Consider the following 17,771-nt stretch of genomic DNA (forward strand, 5'->3'; position numbering starts at 1 on the left):
CAAAGAGTGTCCCAGTCGTTAGGCTCCAGGATCCCTCGGGTAATCGTCGTGTAGATCTTCTCGAGATATATTAACATACCTTATAAGCAACTCCCTGAGAGTGGCTTCGTCGTCCTCTTGTATTTCTTCCTGCGTCTCATTACTGAAGGAGGCCCGGGTGAGACGGTGGCGCGATAGCCTGCCACTGATATGTTGAGCGTGGCCACCGTGGTGATAATGGGTTGTTGGCAGGTAGCGAGAAGTTCGCCCTCTCGTCAGCTTGAAGGTGGCAGCCGCGTCGAGTGCGGCTCCTGATCCGGACTCCCCGTAGCTTCCTCGTACCACATATTGCTCCTCCACCCTGGATTCGTACTCAGCGACCTCTCCTGCTCGTCCTCTTGCGCCAACTTCCGTTAACCTCCGCACTGAGTCCTGTCTCTCTCTTGACCTCGACCTCGCCCTCTCCCTCTCTTCCTCGACGACCTCCTCTCTACTGTCCGCTTCCTGTGCCCCAGAGAGGCCCGCGATTTCCTCGTAGAGACACTCCGAGTCCGGTTCCGGTGAGACGGCCGCGCTCCACAACTGGCTTATTGGTTTGAAGCCGCGTGAATCGGCCATAGTTTCTGCTGCGCCAGAACACGGGAACGTCCCATCACGTATTCTCTATTGTATCTGGTGTGATAACCGCTTTTGTAATTACTACTCGTGCCACATTCACGTTACACCGACAACGCTATGGATGTACATGCGTTTTTACTGATTTTACTCACTATTAAGATCTACGTGGTATACATATTCGCCTCTGAGGAAGAGAAATGCACATGCAATTTCTCTGAGCAGGGCGGAAAATTTTTTTTGAATGAGACAAATACTTGCGATAAGAAAAATACACTTTTGGGAATCTAGTACAGACTTGCAGGAGACTATCGATGACAGTGGTGTTGTTATCGTGTTAATGATTTTTAATGAGAGTTTTGGAATGGTCTTGAATTCTGATAAAAATTTATTTATCTATCTTGTAGTTGTTCCAAGAAGTTTATTACCTAGTAATGCGAAAAGAATTACCACTTCAAAGATATGTATCTGGACGTCACGTTGTACCAGCTTTGAGACAAGAACATAGACATTTTTAAGATAGCTCGCCACTGCCACGGCAAACGTACTAAAATCCTGTAGGATGCTCTTTGCCTTATATGTTTCGGTGGCATTTTCAGTTCAAAAGCACTTTCTTGGATTACATAGTATTTCTTTTCTCAGGCAAAACCAGACGACGACCTGACGAAATCATCACGCGTGATTACCCGTCTGGGAATTTTGAAAGGACGACTGGACAAAGCCGCAAAGAAATTGAGAACACAGGATCGACGCAGACATTATGGTTTTTACATGCGAGTTCATCAAGCGAAGAAAGCACCGACCACGACTGGTACGTCAAACATAGCTGATATTAATCTCTTTAAAAAATAGACGTGCGTTGATTGTAAAAGAGAGAACAAAGGATTAACACAAGAAATTGGACTATAAAGGGACTTTTGATGCGCTATCAAAAGCTTTGTCGCTATTCGTGCATATCAATTGTCTAATCTTATAATCAACAAATAAATCGATACATGGAGGATTCGTGACTTAACGAATTATCTAAAATCTGATAACAGTGTCTGATTAAAGGATTGCAATCAGCGTGCCAGTAATGCAGACAGGAAATTACAACTGGGTGTAAATTACGGCTAATGGCGGATACGAATTAAGGGATTCAAGATGAGACTGTCGCTGCCTTCCATGGACGTCCTTTTATTTTGTAGACAATTTTTAAAAACAAAGGGGCAACGTTTCACTTGCTTAGTAGGAATGACTGCTGCAAGAAACTGTAATTGTAAATAGTAAATACTGGGAACGACTAGTCGCTGAGTCGTTCCACTCGTTCAGAAATTCGACGGATTGAAATTTCTACCGAATTTAATTTATACTTGACGTAACGTATGTACTGTACGTGTATGTATAACTGCATAGAAATGCGTACATTGCGTGGCACGCAATTGTAATCAGGATGACACGTATGTACAGCGACAAAGAAGGACGCACCTATGAGAATCACGCATCGTTGAAATACGTAACAGCATAATATATTAACAGTAGTAGAGAAAGCACGAGTGAAATCCATTTGACATATAATAAAATGAGTTCTTGTCACGGTCTATAGGGATGCCTTTAGTCCAATAAACAGATACGTTATCACACGACGAATTAATACTGGACTTATATAAAATGACATTGGTTAAAAAGAAAAAGGCAAAGCTTACGGGATAATTCAAAGCCGTCCGAGAATGTTAAATTTACGCAGGGTGAGGCATGCTTCGTAATTAGCATGTATTTTCTTTGTCGATTTTGTTGTTTTTTTTTTTTTTTCGTTCTTGATCCACTGATAACTTGTGTATTTTCGCAGGCAGATCGGCCAGTGAGAGAATCAACAAAATTATAATCAATATGACTCGTATGGGAAAAATTGCAAGGACATCCAGAACCAGATCTTTCTTCACTCCAGTGCACAGATGGACTATAGAGTGTTACATAAATTATACCTGAGGAAATAGCATAAGCCAACAGGGTAACGTGTCTGTATGAAAACAATTATAAATTTTTCAGATGCCTGTAAAACTCTGTCACTCTGTGAAACAAGGTATCGAATTTCCCTCTATACATTGAAAATATATAGAGAGGCGTAGTGAACACGTACGCGATGCATCCAGGGTACAACATGCAATTTCGTTTAAAACGTGAAATTTGCGCATCCTGCCACACCAGCGAGTTACGTGTAACGTTTTGACCTCGTGTTAAAGAAAGTGGCTGCGGATTGTAAACGTGATAAAAGCAGAACGAGGAATTCATACTCGGCCATATGTATACAGGATGAGAATGCGAGAACAGCAGCGTCGCAATAGCGCGCGTATTACAACGTATAAGGAAACTATAAGAATTGTAGGAAGAGGATCAGTAAGGAAAAAAAAAAGAAAGAAGCAAGTAAGGAGAAAAGGAACAGGTGGAAAAAGTGCAGACCGATGAGAAACTTTTTAATGCCTTTACAAGCAAGGTAAATAAAGTCGGTCTAAGCACTTTGGATAAAAACTCTAGATAAAAAAATCATTATGGTCTTTCCAGATACTTCTTATACTATGGGCGCTTGGGTTCTTGACTGAGGTAACTACGCGGGATTTCAATGAAGCGGCAAAACGTTAGCGAATGCATTTTATTAGAGGGAAATGAAAACTCACCTTGAATAGTTTGCAAGCCATCGTGCCCGGCGACAACCTCTAGAACCTCACGACGTTCCTCACTCCTCGAAGATGTGAATATCGATTGTTCAAGAGGTCCTTGCTTTCCTCTACGTAACGCATATAGGGAAACCAGGGATCCTCCGCTGGTACGATTTTTGATTTCTTCTTCTGTATGGAGACTGCTCGTCTTTAACGTGTTCTTACTAGGATGCGTCTCTACGTTTTGACGGTTTTTCCTTACTCTGTGCCACTCGGCACTACCAAGCTGTAGAGGATAAGAATCGCCGTTAATCTCGTGTCAAGACAAACTGAAATGTATAATACTTCTGTCTAGGAATTATACAAGCTAATATATGACGTTGTAAAATCGATAAAGTATAAATGAGATCTTAGATATGTATATCATATCACGGTCGTACAACAAAATAATTAGTTTTATTGTTACACATTGTTTTGTGCTTCAAGTATAGGAATTGATTCAATATTTCTTGAGTTCTCAAGTCGTGTGCTTAAAATAAGTAAAAGTTTGTTGTGTCGATGCAGGTCTCGATATCGACTTGTAATGTGTCAGCAAATGACTTTCATGATAAGATAATCTAAATTTGTTGTAAATATAAATTCATATATGAAACAGCTTCAGTATGCTTTACATGTATGTTCTGATCTACTGCTTTGCAATATTTTTTTTTACATATCAAAGAGAATGTATTTTCAAGTTGGAAAGAACCGGTGATTTCCATGTAATTTTTTGTATCTTTTTTTTTCAGCTTATCTAATCTTCCCCAACGTACTCTAAAGAGATCCTGTACAACTACTACGGGGGACAGTATAACGATTAAATATAGTATACAACTGTTACGTCCTTTTGGGTATTTTTAGTTTTTCTTTTATTATATACAAGGTCGTCTGCAATTACATACTAACATGATAATACTCAAAACCAACGTTTATGTTTTTCCTTAATCAGGAGTTATCGCAAACATACTTGGTGTACCAAGAAACGCATCCGTACACTGTGTCATAGCAACGTACACAAAGAGGAAGTTTCCTTTGGAACGAAGAATTTTCAAGATAAATACATTTGGCAGTTTGTATACTCAACACATTATATGTATACGGAAGAGTAAATTTACCAAAACCGAAATGTCAACACAGCACTTGCAAAATTGTCGAGTTTTGCGAAAGAGGAGAGAGACGATACGGAGGACGTGAATAAAAGAGAATAAACGAAGATAAGAAAAGAAGGTGAAAAGATAAAATGAACGACAGCCGTACCTGGTGATGAGACAGCGAAAAGATGAGGTTTACAGCAGATAATTTATTTTATCTGAAGCCTCGGGTATTATTTAAACCGGCAAACGATATGAAATAGCCCACGGATCGATATTATAACGTAAAAATAAATATTTTGCCCAGAATAACGAATACACTCGTATAAATGACTATATTTGCACGACGGTCTTAAACCGTTTTAGTTAATTCTGATCCAAAGGAACAGACAAGTAATACACATTTCTACTTGTAAAGAATATTTGGGACTGGTCAATTCCTTTAGAATAATATTAATTAAACGTAGTAAATAATATCAAAGTGCGTATGACCGTTTATCTTAATAATCGAGTCTCCAGTCTGTTCCGTGCCAGACACTAGTTTATTATTACATAATTGCATAATTTATAGTTAAAAATCAAAACTCTATCACACGTTAAATCTTTTTAGCATTTCAAGGTATTAAATCTGACACACAGTAAACAACTGTTTCGTCTCGTAAACACTCTATATCCTTGTTCACCAGCAGTGATTAACATTACAATTACATAAATGCCAATCTCCGCAGTGTCTGTTATTGAAAAGAAAAAAAAAGTGCAATTATCTATGCACACATCAACCATAAATATTTGCCACGTTAAATACCAGCAACGTTCAATATTTTCCACGCGATAAAAACCTTATTGAGCAACAATACAAAAATTTATAACCAAAGCATATACTGGACAACGATACAATTGTTAAGTATTCGTCCATTTAAATTGAAACTGATCACTAATGAAGTATCAACCATTTTACTTGCCCCACCAAATTAAATGGTATTAATCTTTCATATCCATTCTAGAAATGCCAGCAACCAACCACAGTCGTAACTCCTCCCGGCTATCAAAGTAAAAGCAATCGTGTTGGACCACAAAATGTATAGGGCCATTCAGCCTCCTGGTGCACTAGAGAGTGCAACTTTGGGCGAGTACTGTCCGAAGTAAATAAACAACTGGTGTTCACCGATACAGCAAATGGAACGACTAGGGCTGTACGAACAATATTGCACATCCCTGCCACTCATTGATATATTGTCAATGCATACGTATATATATATATATATATATATATACCTATGGATCTATAAACTATAGTATAAAGTAATACATACTCCATTAGTGAACCACCAGGTTGGTTCCACGTACGTACTTCTACCTTGTAGACACTACACAGTACGTATCGTATCCAATCACGTGATTGCAACACTATCCATATCACTTAACACGCATATTCCAGGAAAGTATCCAGAATACACGAAATATCCACAATAACAGCATCAACCATATGCACAGAGCAGTCACTCAAAGTTCCATTTTCAAATTGTGAACCAGGCATCTACCAGAGTACAGTAACCTTGTCGGAGTATCACGTAGAAGAGTTATCGAGCGACTCCACGATACCTGCCAGACTGCAAGTCTGTCGGTGAAACCTTTCCGGTTTGGCGTACAGTACGAAAACGACTGAACCTATCAAGCGTGCGTAGTGAGAGTCAGCAACTCGAGAACTGACATGTTCTCCGTTACTTCAATTCTTTCGCAGCTATCAAAGCCCCCTCTACGTCGTCCGCGGCTCTTTCACTCTCTGCACAACATGAAGACCCCTTCCTTGACGCTTCTATGTCATTTCTCTCTCTCTCTCTCCCCCTTTCTCTCTCTCACTCTCTCATCTTGTCTCTTGCTATAGTATTTATAGTATATAGTACATAGAGGCTGGTACATACTAGCATGTACAATGGGAAGGATATCCTGAGCTGTATGTAGCTACAGGCGATAACCCATTACCCTGAAGTACTTGAAAACGATCGTGTGACCTATAGCTAAGAATGTTACACAATGACAACCGATAGGAGAGGGATAGACAATCGAATTGCATGCTGGGAACTCGTCTACTTGGTAAAATCTCGATAAATTCAAAGGTTTGTTCTTTTATTTTTTGTTTTTACCTAGAGGCGCTCACTAGTCTTCTTTATCTTTTTTATTTTTTTCAGCAAAATTAGAATACATCTTTTTTTCCTGTCTGGTGTGATGTAATCGGTACTCCTTCACACGGCTTTACGATTTTATTACGATATTGACGCCCTCCACTGCTACGAATATCTACTACAGGACCTGGAGTGCTCTTCGGTCAGACGAATATCGACTGTGCTGCTGCTGCTGCTCGTTGCTCGTTGCTCAGCTCGCTTCCACGAGCTCTCGACTTTACGTAAGGGTTTCTGAGATTGATAATCGTCTTCCTACATAACAATATTGGGGATCTTATGGTTAGCCTACCTTCTGGATATGTATGTATGTATATTCGTTTTAGGATGTTTGCCAAGTTCATGGAGCGAAGACGAGGAGGCTGAGTTACTCTTGCGTAAATGTTGTTAAAGTATAATGAAACTGAATTCCTGGTACCGCTAATCGGATTGCAATCTGACGGAGGTATCTAATGTGTATGTGGTATACGCTTGCGTCTATGTTAATCAACCTGGCGATATTACTCAATCACCATATAATTGAGATAATTGACGTGGAGGTACAAAGGGACTTGGTTACGTGGTTGGATCGAAGGTGATCTTACAATTCTGTATTTCTTAGATATAACTATAGCATATCTATAGTAAATATCCTGATGATCAAAGTCGCTGGCAGGTATTGTTATACCCGGTATCTACATAATATATGTACTATACACGTAGAGTTTGGTCTAAAATGAAATTGAGTACGTATAGATTCAGGGATGCCTTGGTGTATCATAACATAACAATTGTTGATTTGCCTTGAAGTAAAATTGTATTATGTATAGTTGTCCAAGAAACTGGTTTAATCGTATTATCAATAACGCAGAAGTAAGTTAGGATAGTTTATTAGTGTAATGTATAAAATAACCTTGCTCTTTTGAGTTTAATTAGTTATTCTCGGTTAGAGCTTGAACGTGTAATTACTACTCGAGGTCGTTTCAGTTTATGAAAATTGTCCCCAGATTTTCCTCTCCATTCTGCTGTCGCAGCAGGACTCTACGTGCTCTGGCATTCTCTGACATGCAGGGGGTTACGTACTGCACTCAACGTGAAATGCAAGATCATAAGAAACAGCCTGTTAATGAGCACTCCTAACAAATTATTCCAACTTCCGACATGAACTTCTCCACTGGAATGAACGGAACAATGAATAATAATTGGACGAAGCTGGTAAGAACTATTTAATTGGTGTTACCAAAGTAACCACAGCAGTCAACAGATGATCGATCGATTTCTAAATGGTTTCACCGATATCACCTAGCCTGGATATTCCTAAGACACCATTACGTTCAGCTTCGACTAGCAGACAACGTGAATCGAGAACAATATTGAAAGTTTTTCGAGTTAGAAAAAGGATGGAAACGAGCACCATGGCGAAAAGTGTCGGCTGCGAGAGATTCTCTCTTATCTTTTGTTCTTGGAGCCAGTATCCTCCCTTATTTTCTCCTTTACTTTCTCGCTGTTTCTACGACTTTGTCTCGCAAAAGTCTCTCAGGCCAAATAACACCTTCGTTATTAACTCGTTACGATAGGTAACAGGTGCGCAACCTAGATTTGGCTGCTCCTATTTTCTGCAGCGACCTCGGTTGAGCATTTTTTTTTCTATCTCTCTTCTTTCTTTTTTATTTTTCATTTCCCTTTCCTCAACGGTATTAATGTCAAGAGCAACTGATTTGCAACTCGTTTCGTGGCACGTTGAAAAATGGGTCGCGGGGATTCCCCGGTACCATCGCTATTGCCAGATGTGTTCCAAAAGACAAATATTTCTGTCCTCTCGTAGCTCGGTCTCCCACGATATGGTCATGACAACCTTTTAAAGGAATACCTCTGTTTACCACAGGGCAATTTCGACCAACTCAACATTGCAGACTATGCACTTACACTTGAACCAGATTGAAGAATGAAAAAGGAAGGAGTCTATCGACCCCGCGACAACAGTTTCCTCGCAATAAACTCCAACAAATCTTTCTACAGCCACCGGGATATTTCAAGAATTCCTTGTAATTTCCATTCGACATCATATCTGCAGTGCATCCACTTTTCATCGCCGTTCATGGTCTTCTGCATCCGTCTTGGAAAGTTACGCAAGCTCAACACTATCTAGCTAAACCGATTGCGAACCGGGCGCGCGATAAATAAGTCTCAGGCAGAGAAGTCAGGTCGTTACCTACTGTACAGTCTGAGTATATATACTGCACGACATTGAATTGCTAATTCAAAAGCATGGGCCTTGCGAGGTAACCCACGTACATACTAGCGCATAGGGTACGACGCGCTCTGCTATACGAATCTTCAAAGTTTCGTACGGGTTCTGCAAGCAGGTAACTTCGCTACGAATTTCTGCATTGCGGAGACTTGAATCGCCCTGCGAAATCCTAGGTTATACGAGCGCGTGCTTTACCGCTGCAAATGACATAAGTAAAAAAATAAGAAATCATTACGAGTTACTGCAGCGTGATATTAGACGGTCTTGCAAATGGACTTTGCGACAATTTACAGTGTAGTATGTTATAGTGAAAAAAGTAGTATTAGGTCGTGTAATTTTATTTTTTATGCACATTCATACATATTGCCTCTTACGAAATCTCTACCACTCACCGCTAGGATATTGAGTCTTGTGTTATTGCCTTTTGAGAATAACACCTAACGCTGCTGCCTCTTACTTTTTAATAATAACGAAAATGAGAACAGTACTGTAGTTGGACATTCACTATTGATGCGTTTACCAAGTACTATCTATGGTTTATATCCTAGGGAAACGACGATGCATAGTACGCATAATACGTGTCGTATATTTCTTAATAGATAACTTGGATCAAGGCCAGTTCTCAATGTTTCTAAGGAATACCTTTCTTACGCCAATATGATGGCAATCATGCCGCGGTGCAATCTGCGCAATAACGTCGCACTATTAATAAGAACTACGTTGCATGGGAAATGATCGCGACGGCTTCTATATTTTTTTCCCCGTCGACGAGATAGACAATTGAGATAATAAAAAAAAGGTCGTAACAGTAATATTTCGAAATTGCATAAGAAACTCGATTCTCACTGAGCGATTCAAGCCGTGGACTTAATGCGATTCGCTTTTGGATTAACGAAATGAATTATTAATCGCTAAAGGTAAACGGTGCCACAGGAATAAAACGAATCTGGTATAATCAGTATAATGCATTATGAAGCAAGTGAATTCCGTGATTCCTCTTGGCGGTAAATTTGAACGAGTAATTTTGCAAAATTTTCAATATATTTTTGCCGCTTTCAAAAAGTACTTTTATAACGCGTGTTCTTGTACGGTATTCTTTTGTAAATAGACACTGACGTGTTAAACTAATTGTCTGCGCAGATTATTGAAAATTCATATTCGAGTCTAGCAAAAGTATCTCGACCAATGCAAGTCGAAGACTTGTGTTAACTTTTCAATTAGAATCCTATTGATTTCGCACGTTATTATTTTCAAATCCGCGCGTTTCTGAGAGTCTTTATCAAGGAAGGAATCTACGAAGAAAGGAGGAAAACTTGTTTTGTAAGAATGAATGGGGGAGTTGGGAGAGACAAGGGTCAAAGGCAATTGAAGGAGCGATGCCTTAGGAAGATTCATAGAGAGGACACCAATAGTAATAACAATAACGGTAATAGGAGTAACAATCAACCGCCATAGAAATAGCTCTTTGTGTCGGAAAACTGTAGTTATAAATGTATAAAATGAAATGTCTTCAATGGCATCGTATATTACAGTTTAAATAGCGCACTCGAGATTTAAACGAACGCGATTATTCTCAATTATCAAAAGAATTTTTATGCAATATTTTATACAAAAGACTACGGGTATTAACATTCTTTTCAATTTGAGTTTCAACAATATTTTTAAACACTTCTCGCCATTAACGTCGTAGCACGAAGTTTTCATGTCAAAGCCTTAGCAGGGCTTTATGCGTATATATATATATATATATGTGCAACAATCATTAAACGATCTTTATAACTTCAGGGTGAAAGAGATTCATCGCGTTTTGAATAACGTGTCACTCATTTTCGTAAATACGAGGGTAACACGCTGATACGAAAAAAAAGCCAGCACGCAATGCGAACAACCGCTACGAGTGAAAACAAAGATAAAACAAATAAGATCCTACATCAGTAAAAAAAAACGTTACAAATCGTTGAGACCAATGAGATTTAATAGCCATAATAAAAATGTTATTGCACTGGAAATCTAAAACAGTAGATATTCATATCCATGATTTATTTAACCACTTAACAACGTACCACATCCGAACGTTCAGCCATCTGCGATCCAGAATTATTTTTCATGTTTGTTTAACGATTTTGCGCACGACCGCCTACCAAATGTCAGGTTAAATGGTTAACCTCAAAATTTTCCCAAACCCACGTATCTCCGTACAAGGTATTGATATTGCGTCGCGCTTCAGAGACAAGGTACAGATTAACAATAATGAAATGTCAATGATAAATTAGTACAAAAGGTAATATCCGAAGCGTACAGTGAACAGGGTATTAATTCACAACAGATAATACTGATATATCGACGACAGAATATCTTCCTGCGAATTACCATAGAAATATCATACACGGGTTAAGCTGCTATTTTTATGCATATCGTTGCACCCCGATATTTTATGACTTTGCATAAAACATTTTCTACGCTTATTCAATTTAAAGGATCTCAGCGCATCTATTGTACCGACATATTGTTAGTTATCAATCGGAGAGCTTAGCCTTAGTGAATCTACGACAGAGGGCAATAGGGATTATCGTTGTTCACCTTGTACGTGTTTACAATCAGCTAACCAGAAAAGTAGACACTTCATCCAAAGCACTCGTATACTCTCATGGACTGTTCGATATTCCACTATCTAGATATATATACGTATATACTAGACACTATTATCAAGTATGTGTACATATGCATAGTTCAGTGTACCTCAGCCTTAGCTAAGTGAGGGTGAGTATGTATCTGTAATCCTTTATTGATGGATGACACTTGAAAATGGTAACACTTTAGTAAACCTATCTGAGGCATATCAATAACAAGATAAAAAATGGTCAGGAAGTTCCTGATGATTACCCTTCAGAGGGAATGGAAGAATGAATGATAAGTCAATTGTATCTGGGTGTCTGATTGTATATGAAGTATGTAAATATTTGCAGGAAGAAGAAGTATGACGAAGGAGTATGGCGTTGAAGAGAGAAGAGAATGGTGGTTCATGGTGGATGGAAAATTCGTCAGGCGATCATCCTTCTGGATTGCGGAATAACCGTGGGTGGAACACGCAAAGCAAGATTCCCAACGGAGGATAATACGTCGATAATGCGGTTGATGGGGCTGCAATTTAAACTTGATTCTGTAATATTGATTGACGTAGGTCGGGACAGGTCGAAACTAGAGAAGACAAGAGAGTTACGAGCCACACCTGGGTACTTTATATAGCTCATAGCTCGTACTTACTGATAGCTCGGGAGGCTCGTACGTGCCACGAGACATCGAGCGGGCTTGTGTTTTTCCCGTGGAAACGAGTTCGTAAAGGGGCTTTACGAGTTTCTGTTCTTCGATCGTGTTTCCTTGAGCGGAGGAAAAAAATGGCACAGATACCGTCGTCTTTGCTTCATGTATATACCTTGAAGAGATTGAGCATTCTGATAAGTCAGAATAGCTAAAAGCAGGTATATTCAAGGATGGATAAACGTGAAGTATCTGAAAGGTGGTTCTTTTAAATGTTTAATTGAAATTATTTATGAATTTTAGTATTCGAAGAAACGTCCCGTGTCTAATTTGACACCATTCTTGGCTGCAGATATCGAATGGGTCTTTGGGCGTCTGTGGGCCACACCTGAGAAAACGTTGGCGTTCACATGGCAGCCGTTTGTGCTAGTACCGCGTTCTGCTGAGCTTGCACGAATTACTGTTGTACGATAAGAATATTTTGCTCGTTGAGTTTCGATATTGTATTGCGTAGTTAACTTTAAATGGTGAATTTACTATTGAGGTCGAGGTGATGGAAACTGTGGCACAGTGGAAAAATTTGACTGCGCACTGCGACCTCTGCATCGAACGAGTTTTCCCAATTGCGAACTTGGTTAAACGCCTAATTAACGTTGTGTTAGCCTTTAGCGTTACCGATAATTTTGCAATATTCTGCAGTATCGATCCTGGTAAATTAATATCGCGAAGGGCTTAAAGACCAAGGGAGGTGTGTGTGAGGATCCGGACGTGACTTAAAATTGAGACTCTGGTGTCATCAACTAGCGTGGATAAAGTAGGTGAACTGTTAGACGCTGAACTACACTACGTCGTCTCGATATGCCGTGCGCCTTTTTTCACGCAGGGAAGAAAACAAGGGTGGAAGTTTGTCTAGGAGAAGCTCGGGACATCAGGACGATGATGATGGCGAAAGAGAGCCTAGCGGGGCTCGAGTAAATTCAACGCATTTTGCGATATCGATTGACCGAGGTTAGGCCCGGCAGCTTTAGGTCTCGTTGTCAGGAGGATCGTCCCTGGGAGAGTCACAAAACCACGAGGAAGAACACCAGGAGGTCGCTATTACCAAATGACAAACCTTGAGGAAGTAGGACGCACCATAAGAACAGCAAGCATAGGAGTGTTTCGGATGATCAGAATAAAAAGAAAGGTAGTACTTCTAAGGAACTCTAGAAAGTATTAAATCTTAAGATAAACTAACAAATATATACATTTTGCATAGATAAAATATCCAAAAGCACTCCTCAGGAGTGACCGAACGCAATACGCATCCTGGGACTATGCCCAGATTTTGAACTCACCGTCGAACGGAAGGTTAAACTGTTGCAAGGGTCGGTCTAGGAGCTTCCATGAGGAGAGAATCAGCAGCAGTGACAGCAGCACCACCAGTAGCAACTTTTACATTGGTAACATCAATGACAACGGCAGCGGCAGTAGCAGCAGCAGCAACAGCAGCAGTAACACCAGCACGAGCACCAGCACCAGCAGCAACGGTTGCAGAGATTGAAGCGGCAGCAGCAGCCTCCGCATCCGGGGACACCATCTCCGTTTTCGTTTTCTCGCGCGCACACCTACCGATCTGCTCGTTATCACTGAACTCGCACTGGCTCGTCACGACTAACATTGTAACATCGTCTTTGGCGGTGAAAAGGAACGCGGCCGGTCGGATGGATGGTCGAGGCGGCTCAAGGCGGTGGTCGCTCCCTCGTTCGTTCGTTCGTTCCCTCGCTCGCTCTCTTTGCTATCTCACTTCCACCCTAGAGTACTCTCTCACTCACTCTCGACCTCTCTCACTCTCTCCTTCTCTCCCTTTCTCTGACTCCCTCGGATCGACGATGCTTTAGGCAGGAGACGCCCCAACGCGGGTAGCCAGCTCGACGTATCGCAAGCGACGGCCCTCCTCGCGAACCGTCCGTGCTCGGGCCAACTCGCGCAGTGCCGTAAATACGAGGTTGCTCCTGGGTCGTTTGGGGCACTAGGATTATATTCATACCTTGGTAGTTCGCCCATTTCTGTAACCTGACTTCAATCCAATACCTTTAGGAAGACTCGGCTCCTATGACGATTTGATCCTTCCTAGAGCTATTGCTAGATTTTAATATACTTAAAGGGTATCTTAGAAATTTAGGTGTATTCGCCCGATTATGCGTACTTATAACGATAATTTCTGGGAAGGATTTGTTTATTTAAAATCAGACCTAGTGCGTGGGTACCAGTCTGTTGCTAAGGGTGTTCTCTGCGCATCTAGAGAATTTAGCTTCTTCCTCTGTATCGCTACTGGGATGAATATTAAAAATTATCGATTGACCTAGTGATTCTGTTTTAGGTAAACTACGAGTCTCCTAGGGACATTTATAAAAGCGCAAGGATACCAAGTGCGTTAGTCGCGGGTGCCGAGAGCCCTTCGAGGTGACCTGGAGCCGAGGGGCACTCCGCGGTAACGCGGGGGGCTAAGGAAGCCCTTGAAATCAATAGCCAGCCGCTACTGCCACCGCCACTGCCGCCGCCTCCCTGATCCGCTCTGCTCTGCATCCACTCCACGCATCCCCAAGTCCCTCTTGTTCCCGCTGATCCTTCTGCGCCGAGGAAACTTCAATTCATCCGCACAACCTCCTCGGGCGCGAACGTCGCCTCCCGAGTTCGGTTGGTTCAGTTTTCAGTCAGACGCCTTGATAGGAAGGTCCCCGCTTGGATGATCAAGAAAAGCATCCACGAGAAGCAGAGAAGCCAAACTTCGCAGTGTGCCCAGTCTCACACGGAACAGCAACAGAGCTAAATAATAAAACATATACTATGCATACCAACTACTACGTCGTAGCCGCATCCTGGCTCTTCTTATTGGAAAAGAATCCAAAGATTCTATGACGCACTTACCAGTCTTATCCTCTGACATTTTCTAGTCCAATCCGGCGCAAGCTTCCTGCGCTGCGGAAAGTGACCAGCGACATTATATAGAACATATACATACGTATATACCTGATGGTGCTGAAGATATACGTAGACGGCCGACCTGATGTTGACCTACTATTGAACTTCTCTTGCACACTTGCAACCGGATACGTCGAATGATCGTAATATATTTTTTTATCCATCCTAAACTGCCATTTTCATGTCGCTTGACTTTATTTCACCATTTATTTCTCTTTTTATCCAAAAACAGAATCCGTCGCTTCTCTTTACATCCCCCCCCCTCCCCCAAAGGGCTTTCGAGGAAGACGCCCGTTAAATCTGGGATGTGCGATACCACGTTGTACGGGTTACCGGAAATTCTCAAGATCGTTTTGGCTTCGTGTCGAGTATGAGAACGAAGATCCGGGTAGAGAGCATTGTTACTTTTGCAACACTTGGAAATTGAATTATTCGGTAATATGCTGGGAAAGTTTCCCTAGGGGACACGTTTTTCGGAGCCGTTGAGCTCTAGATGTTATTTCGACCTCTTCCTCTTTTATCCTCAAACGAAGATGAAGATCAGTCGGAGATTGTAGAGTCTTTGGCGTACGTCAACACCCGGCTATTACTGCGCCACCATTGAAATTGAATTTATCTGTTTAGTTGAGAATTCAATGTATAATTAATATTTAATAGATACTAATAGCGTCCGATATGTTGATACTAAGCATGACGGAGAATGAAAAGATACTAATAAGTATCTACTGTTTCAGATTGACATCCCTGCTATTGGATAACTAAGCGAACAAAGTCTAAGCAAAAAGTCGCCATTAAACACATTTATTACTTTGCTTACATTATATTATGTAACAACATGAATTACAGTATAAATCAATGCCACAATAAAACGATAATGGCACCGAGTGCCTCCGTACTCTTTAATATAATCGGTTAATCAAATCGGTTAAGATTAAAAATTAAATGGCTCGATAATGAATTACAGATATTTCTCATTTCTTTCCTTTTAATCGTATCGAATTAAACGGCGATTAAAAGATCCTCGTTATAGGATGACATCCGCGCCCTTAATATACCTATATATGTATCTTAATAAGAACATGGTCAATTCTTCTGGATTATGCAATAAATCAGCATTAATCTTCAATGGTGAAATTATAAAACGAAAAAAGAGCGACTCTCTGATGTTTTCCTGCTTTTCTCTCAATGACTTAACTCGCTTGGTGCATGGCGCCATGAGAATGTAGTATAGATAGGTAACAATCGACGTATCTGTCTCTTTAATGTAATTATCATATCAAGTTAATCGATAGTGTCCCGTGATTGATGATAGTCGATAACTTAAATACGAATCCACTAAACTTATTGTTTATCCGTAATAATACATAATTCTACGAATGGGCAAGCTATGGCAAGAAAATGTAATATCTTTCTCTTATTTTTTTTGTCCTACAGAACGGGATTCGTTTTATATTATGAAAGAACTCAATTATCCCAGTCTGAGATGTTGGTTTACTGACTAGATATAAATAGTACAATACATCGGCACCGATAGAACTAATTATTGCAATAACAATTAAAGAAATTTAAACTCAAGGTTTATATCCATATTGTGAACAAAAAAGTAAATACCAAAATTCTATATTTTTTTTAACCAATATTTTACGAGGTACAAATTTTGGCAAAAACTTGTCCATTCCATTCCTAGTTCAATGGACCAATGTGATTTATTTACGTACAGTTCACGCGATGTTCAGAAGCTCCATGATATTGAAGACTGCTAGATAGCCACTCTACAAATCCTTCGTCGATTCTCTCAATTGTATAGACCATTATTATTAGTCCTAAACGAATTAATAAATCACAGCATTTTTTTTCAAGACCACAGTACGTGTAGAACAGAGAGCTAGCAATAATAATGTCGATGGCTCGCCGCTGTGACACATTATTATAATACACGCTTATAGGAAAGAGACACATCGTCGTATGGTAGTAACATTAGCGACATAGATCGATAATTCGTATGGTAATAAATTTATCGAATTGATTTATCAACTGTGCATACTTGGTTAAAGGGAGTCTCGATAATGTTGCACTAAATTATTCTCATCGTTTACGTTCACTAACCAGACTCTTTGCTTCCTTTTCCCTTTTCCAGTAACACTTTTGAATTTGACACATGGCCAATCCATTTCTTAACCTCCTACTCATTGTCTAAGATCACTTCCATTTTTGTCATTTGTAATTCACAATTCACACTGTTAATCCGTCACCCGGTGCACGAACTACTGAACGTGTTATTTCGTTGAATCTCTTTATTTTCTTGACACATGGCAGCTAGCAATCCGTACAAGAAAAAGGAACGATCGATAGCAATTGATTTCTTTTTGACTTTCGTGGTGCATCAGTACGTAGAGAAGCTAAGCCAATGATATCTGTGTGTATATATAGCCTTCAGATATTGGCCTATCGTGATTAGTAAAACCGTTTAATAATTACATTTCGTATTTATGGCGTCCTAGTTTACCTACGCCAAGGTATAGGCAGACGCCATTGATCGACGCAAGATCCGTTCTGAGCATCGATCACTGTTTCCAGCAGAATGTTATCGCGTTTACAGTATATATTATGGTTACCATAAAATTCTTATTCCTTAATAATGAAGTGTCATTACTAACCGGAGCACTTTGAATTGCACAAGCATAAAATCGTATGCAAATTCTTCCAGTGCTCGAAATTCCACGAGAGTTTGTCATAAGAGAATCCTTAATCGTGATTAAATATTCTCGCGTGGAACGCC

The 17,771-nt window shown here is 40.2% G+C and overlaps 1 protein-coding gene and 3 long non-coding RNA genes across 32 annotated transcripts in view; 3 read left to right on the forward strand and 1 right to left on the reverse strand.

Annotated features, from left to right (window-relative positions):
* The window catches only part of LOC107263324 (glucose transporter type 1), a 35,733-nt gene extending 21,958 nt beyond the window's left edge, over window positions 1-13,775 (reverse strand). For 4 of the 26 annotated variants that reach the window (XM_025080729.1, XM_025080728.1, XM_025080742.1 and 1 more), the window contains exons 1-3: window positions 13,366-13,614; window positions 3,249-3,516; window positions 80-651 (exon numbers count right to left, since the gene is read on the reverse strand). In XM_025080729.1, coding sequence (XP_024936497.1) covers window positions 80-597 — 518 coding nt within the window. In that variant the 5' untranslated portion in view covers window positions 598-651; window positions 3,249-3,516; window positions 13,366-13,614. Of the gene's footprint in view, window positions 1-79; window positions 652-3,248; window positions 3,517-5,673; window positions 6,099-13,365 lie in introns of those variants that run through there. The other 22 variants (XM_025080747.1, XM_025080745.1, XM_025080743.1 and 19 more) reach the window with 16 other exon arrangements.
* LOC107263340 lies at window positions 3,527-5,665 on the forward strand. The gene is made up of 3 exons (XR_003058462.1): window positions 3,527-4,120; window positions 4,219-5,259; window positions 5,365-5,665. It is a non-coding gene; the product is annotated as an uncharacterized LOC107263340 (long non-coding RNA).
* On the forward strand, window positions 6,106-13,419 carry LOC107263339. 3 transcript variants are annotated; one of them, XR_003058454.1, is made up of 8 exons: window positions 6,106-6,477; window positions 6,550-6,764; window positions 6,867-7,114; window positions 7,527-7,734; window positions 8,405-12,249; window positions 12,332-12,842; window positions 12,912-13,214; window positions 13,287-13,419. It is a non-coding gene; the product is annotated as an uncharacterized LOC107263339 (long non-coding RNA). The 3 variants fall into 3 exon arrangements; XR_003058453.1 differs by having other exon boundaries at window positions 6,107-6,477; window positions 8,405-11,530; window positions 11,737-12,249; window positions 12,332-13,214; XR_001536647.2 differs by having other exon boundaries at window positions 6,107-6,477; window positions 12,332-13,214.
* Window positions 13,776-13,781: 6 nt separating the features above from the next.
* LOC107263345 lies at window positions 13,782-15,955 on the forward strand. 2 transcript variants are annotated; one of them, XR_003058452.1, is made up of 3 exons: window positions 13,941-14,061; window positions 14,391-15,135; window positions 15,225-15,955. It is a non-coding gene; the product is annotated as an uncharacterized LOC107263345 (long non-coding RNA). The 2 variants fall into 2 exon arrangements; XR_003058451.1 differs by having other exon boundaries at window positions 13,782-15,135.
* Window positions 15,956-17,771: the final 1,816 nt, after the last annotated feature.

Source organism: Cephus cinctus, unplaced genomic scaffold (assembly GCF_000341935.2).
Source record: "Cephus cinctus unplaced genomic scaffold, Ccin1 Ccin1_scaffold0153, whole genome shotgun sequence".
NCBI lineage: Eukaryota > Metazoa > Arthropoda > Insecta > Hymenoptera > Cephidae > Cephus > Cephus cinctus.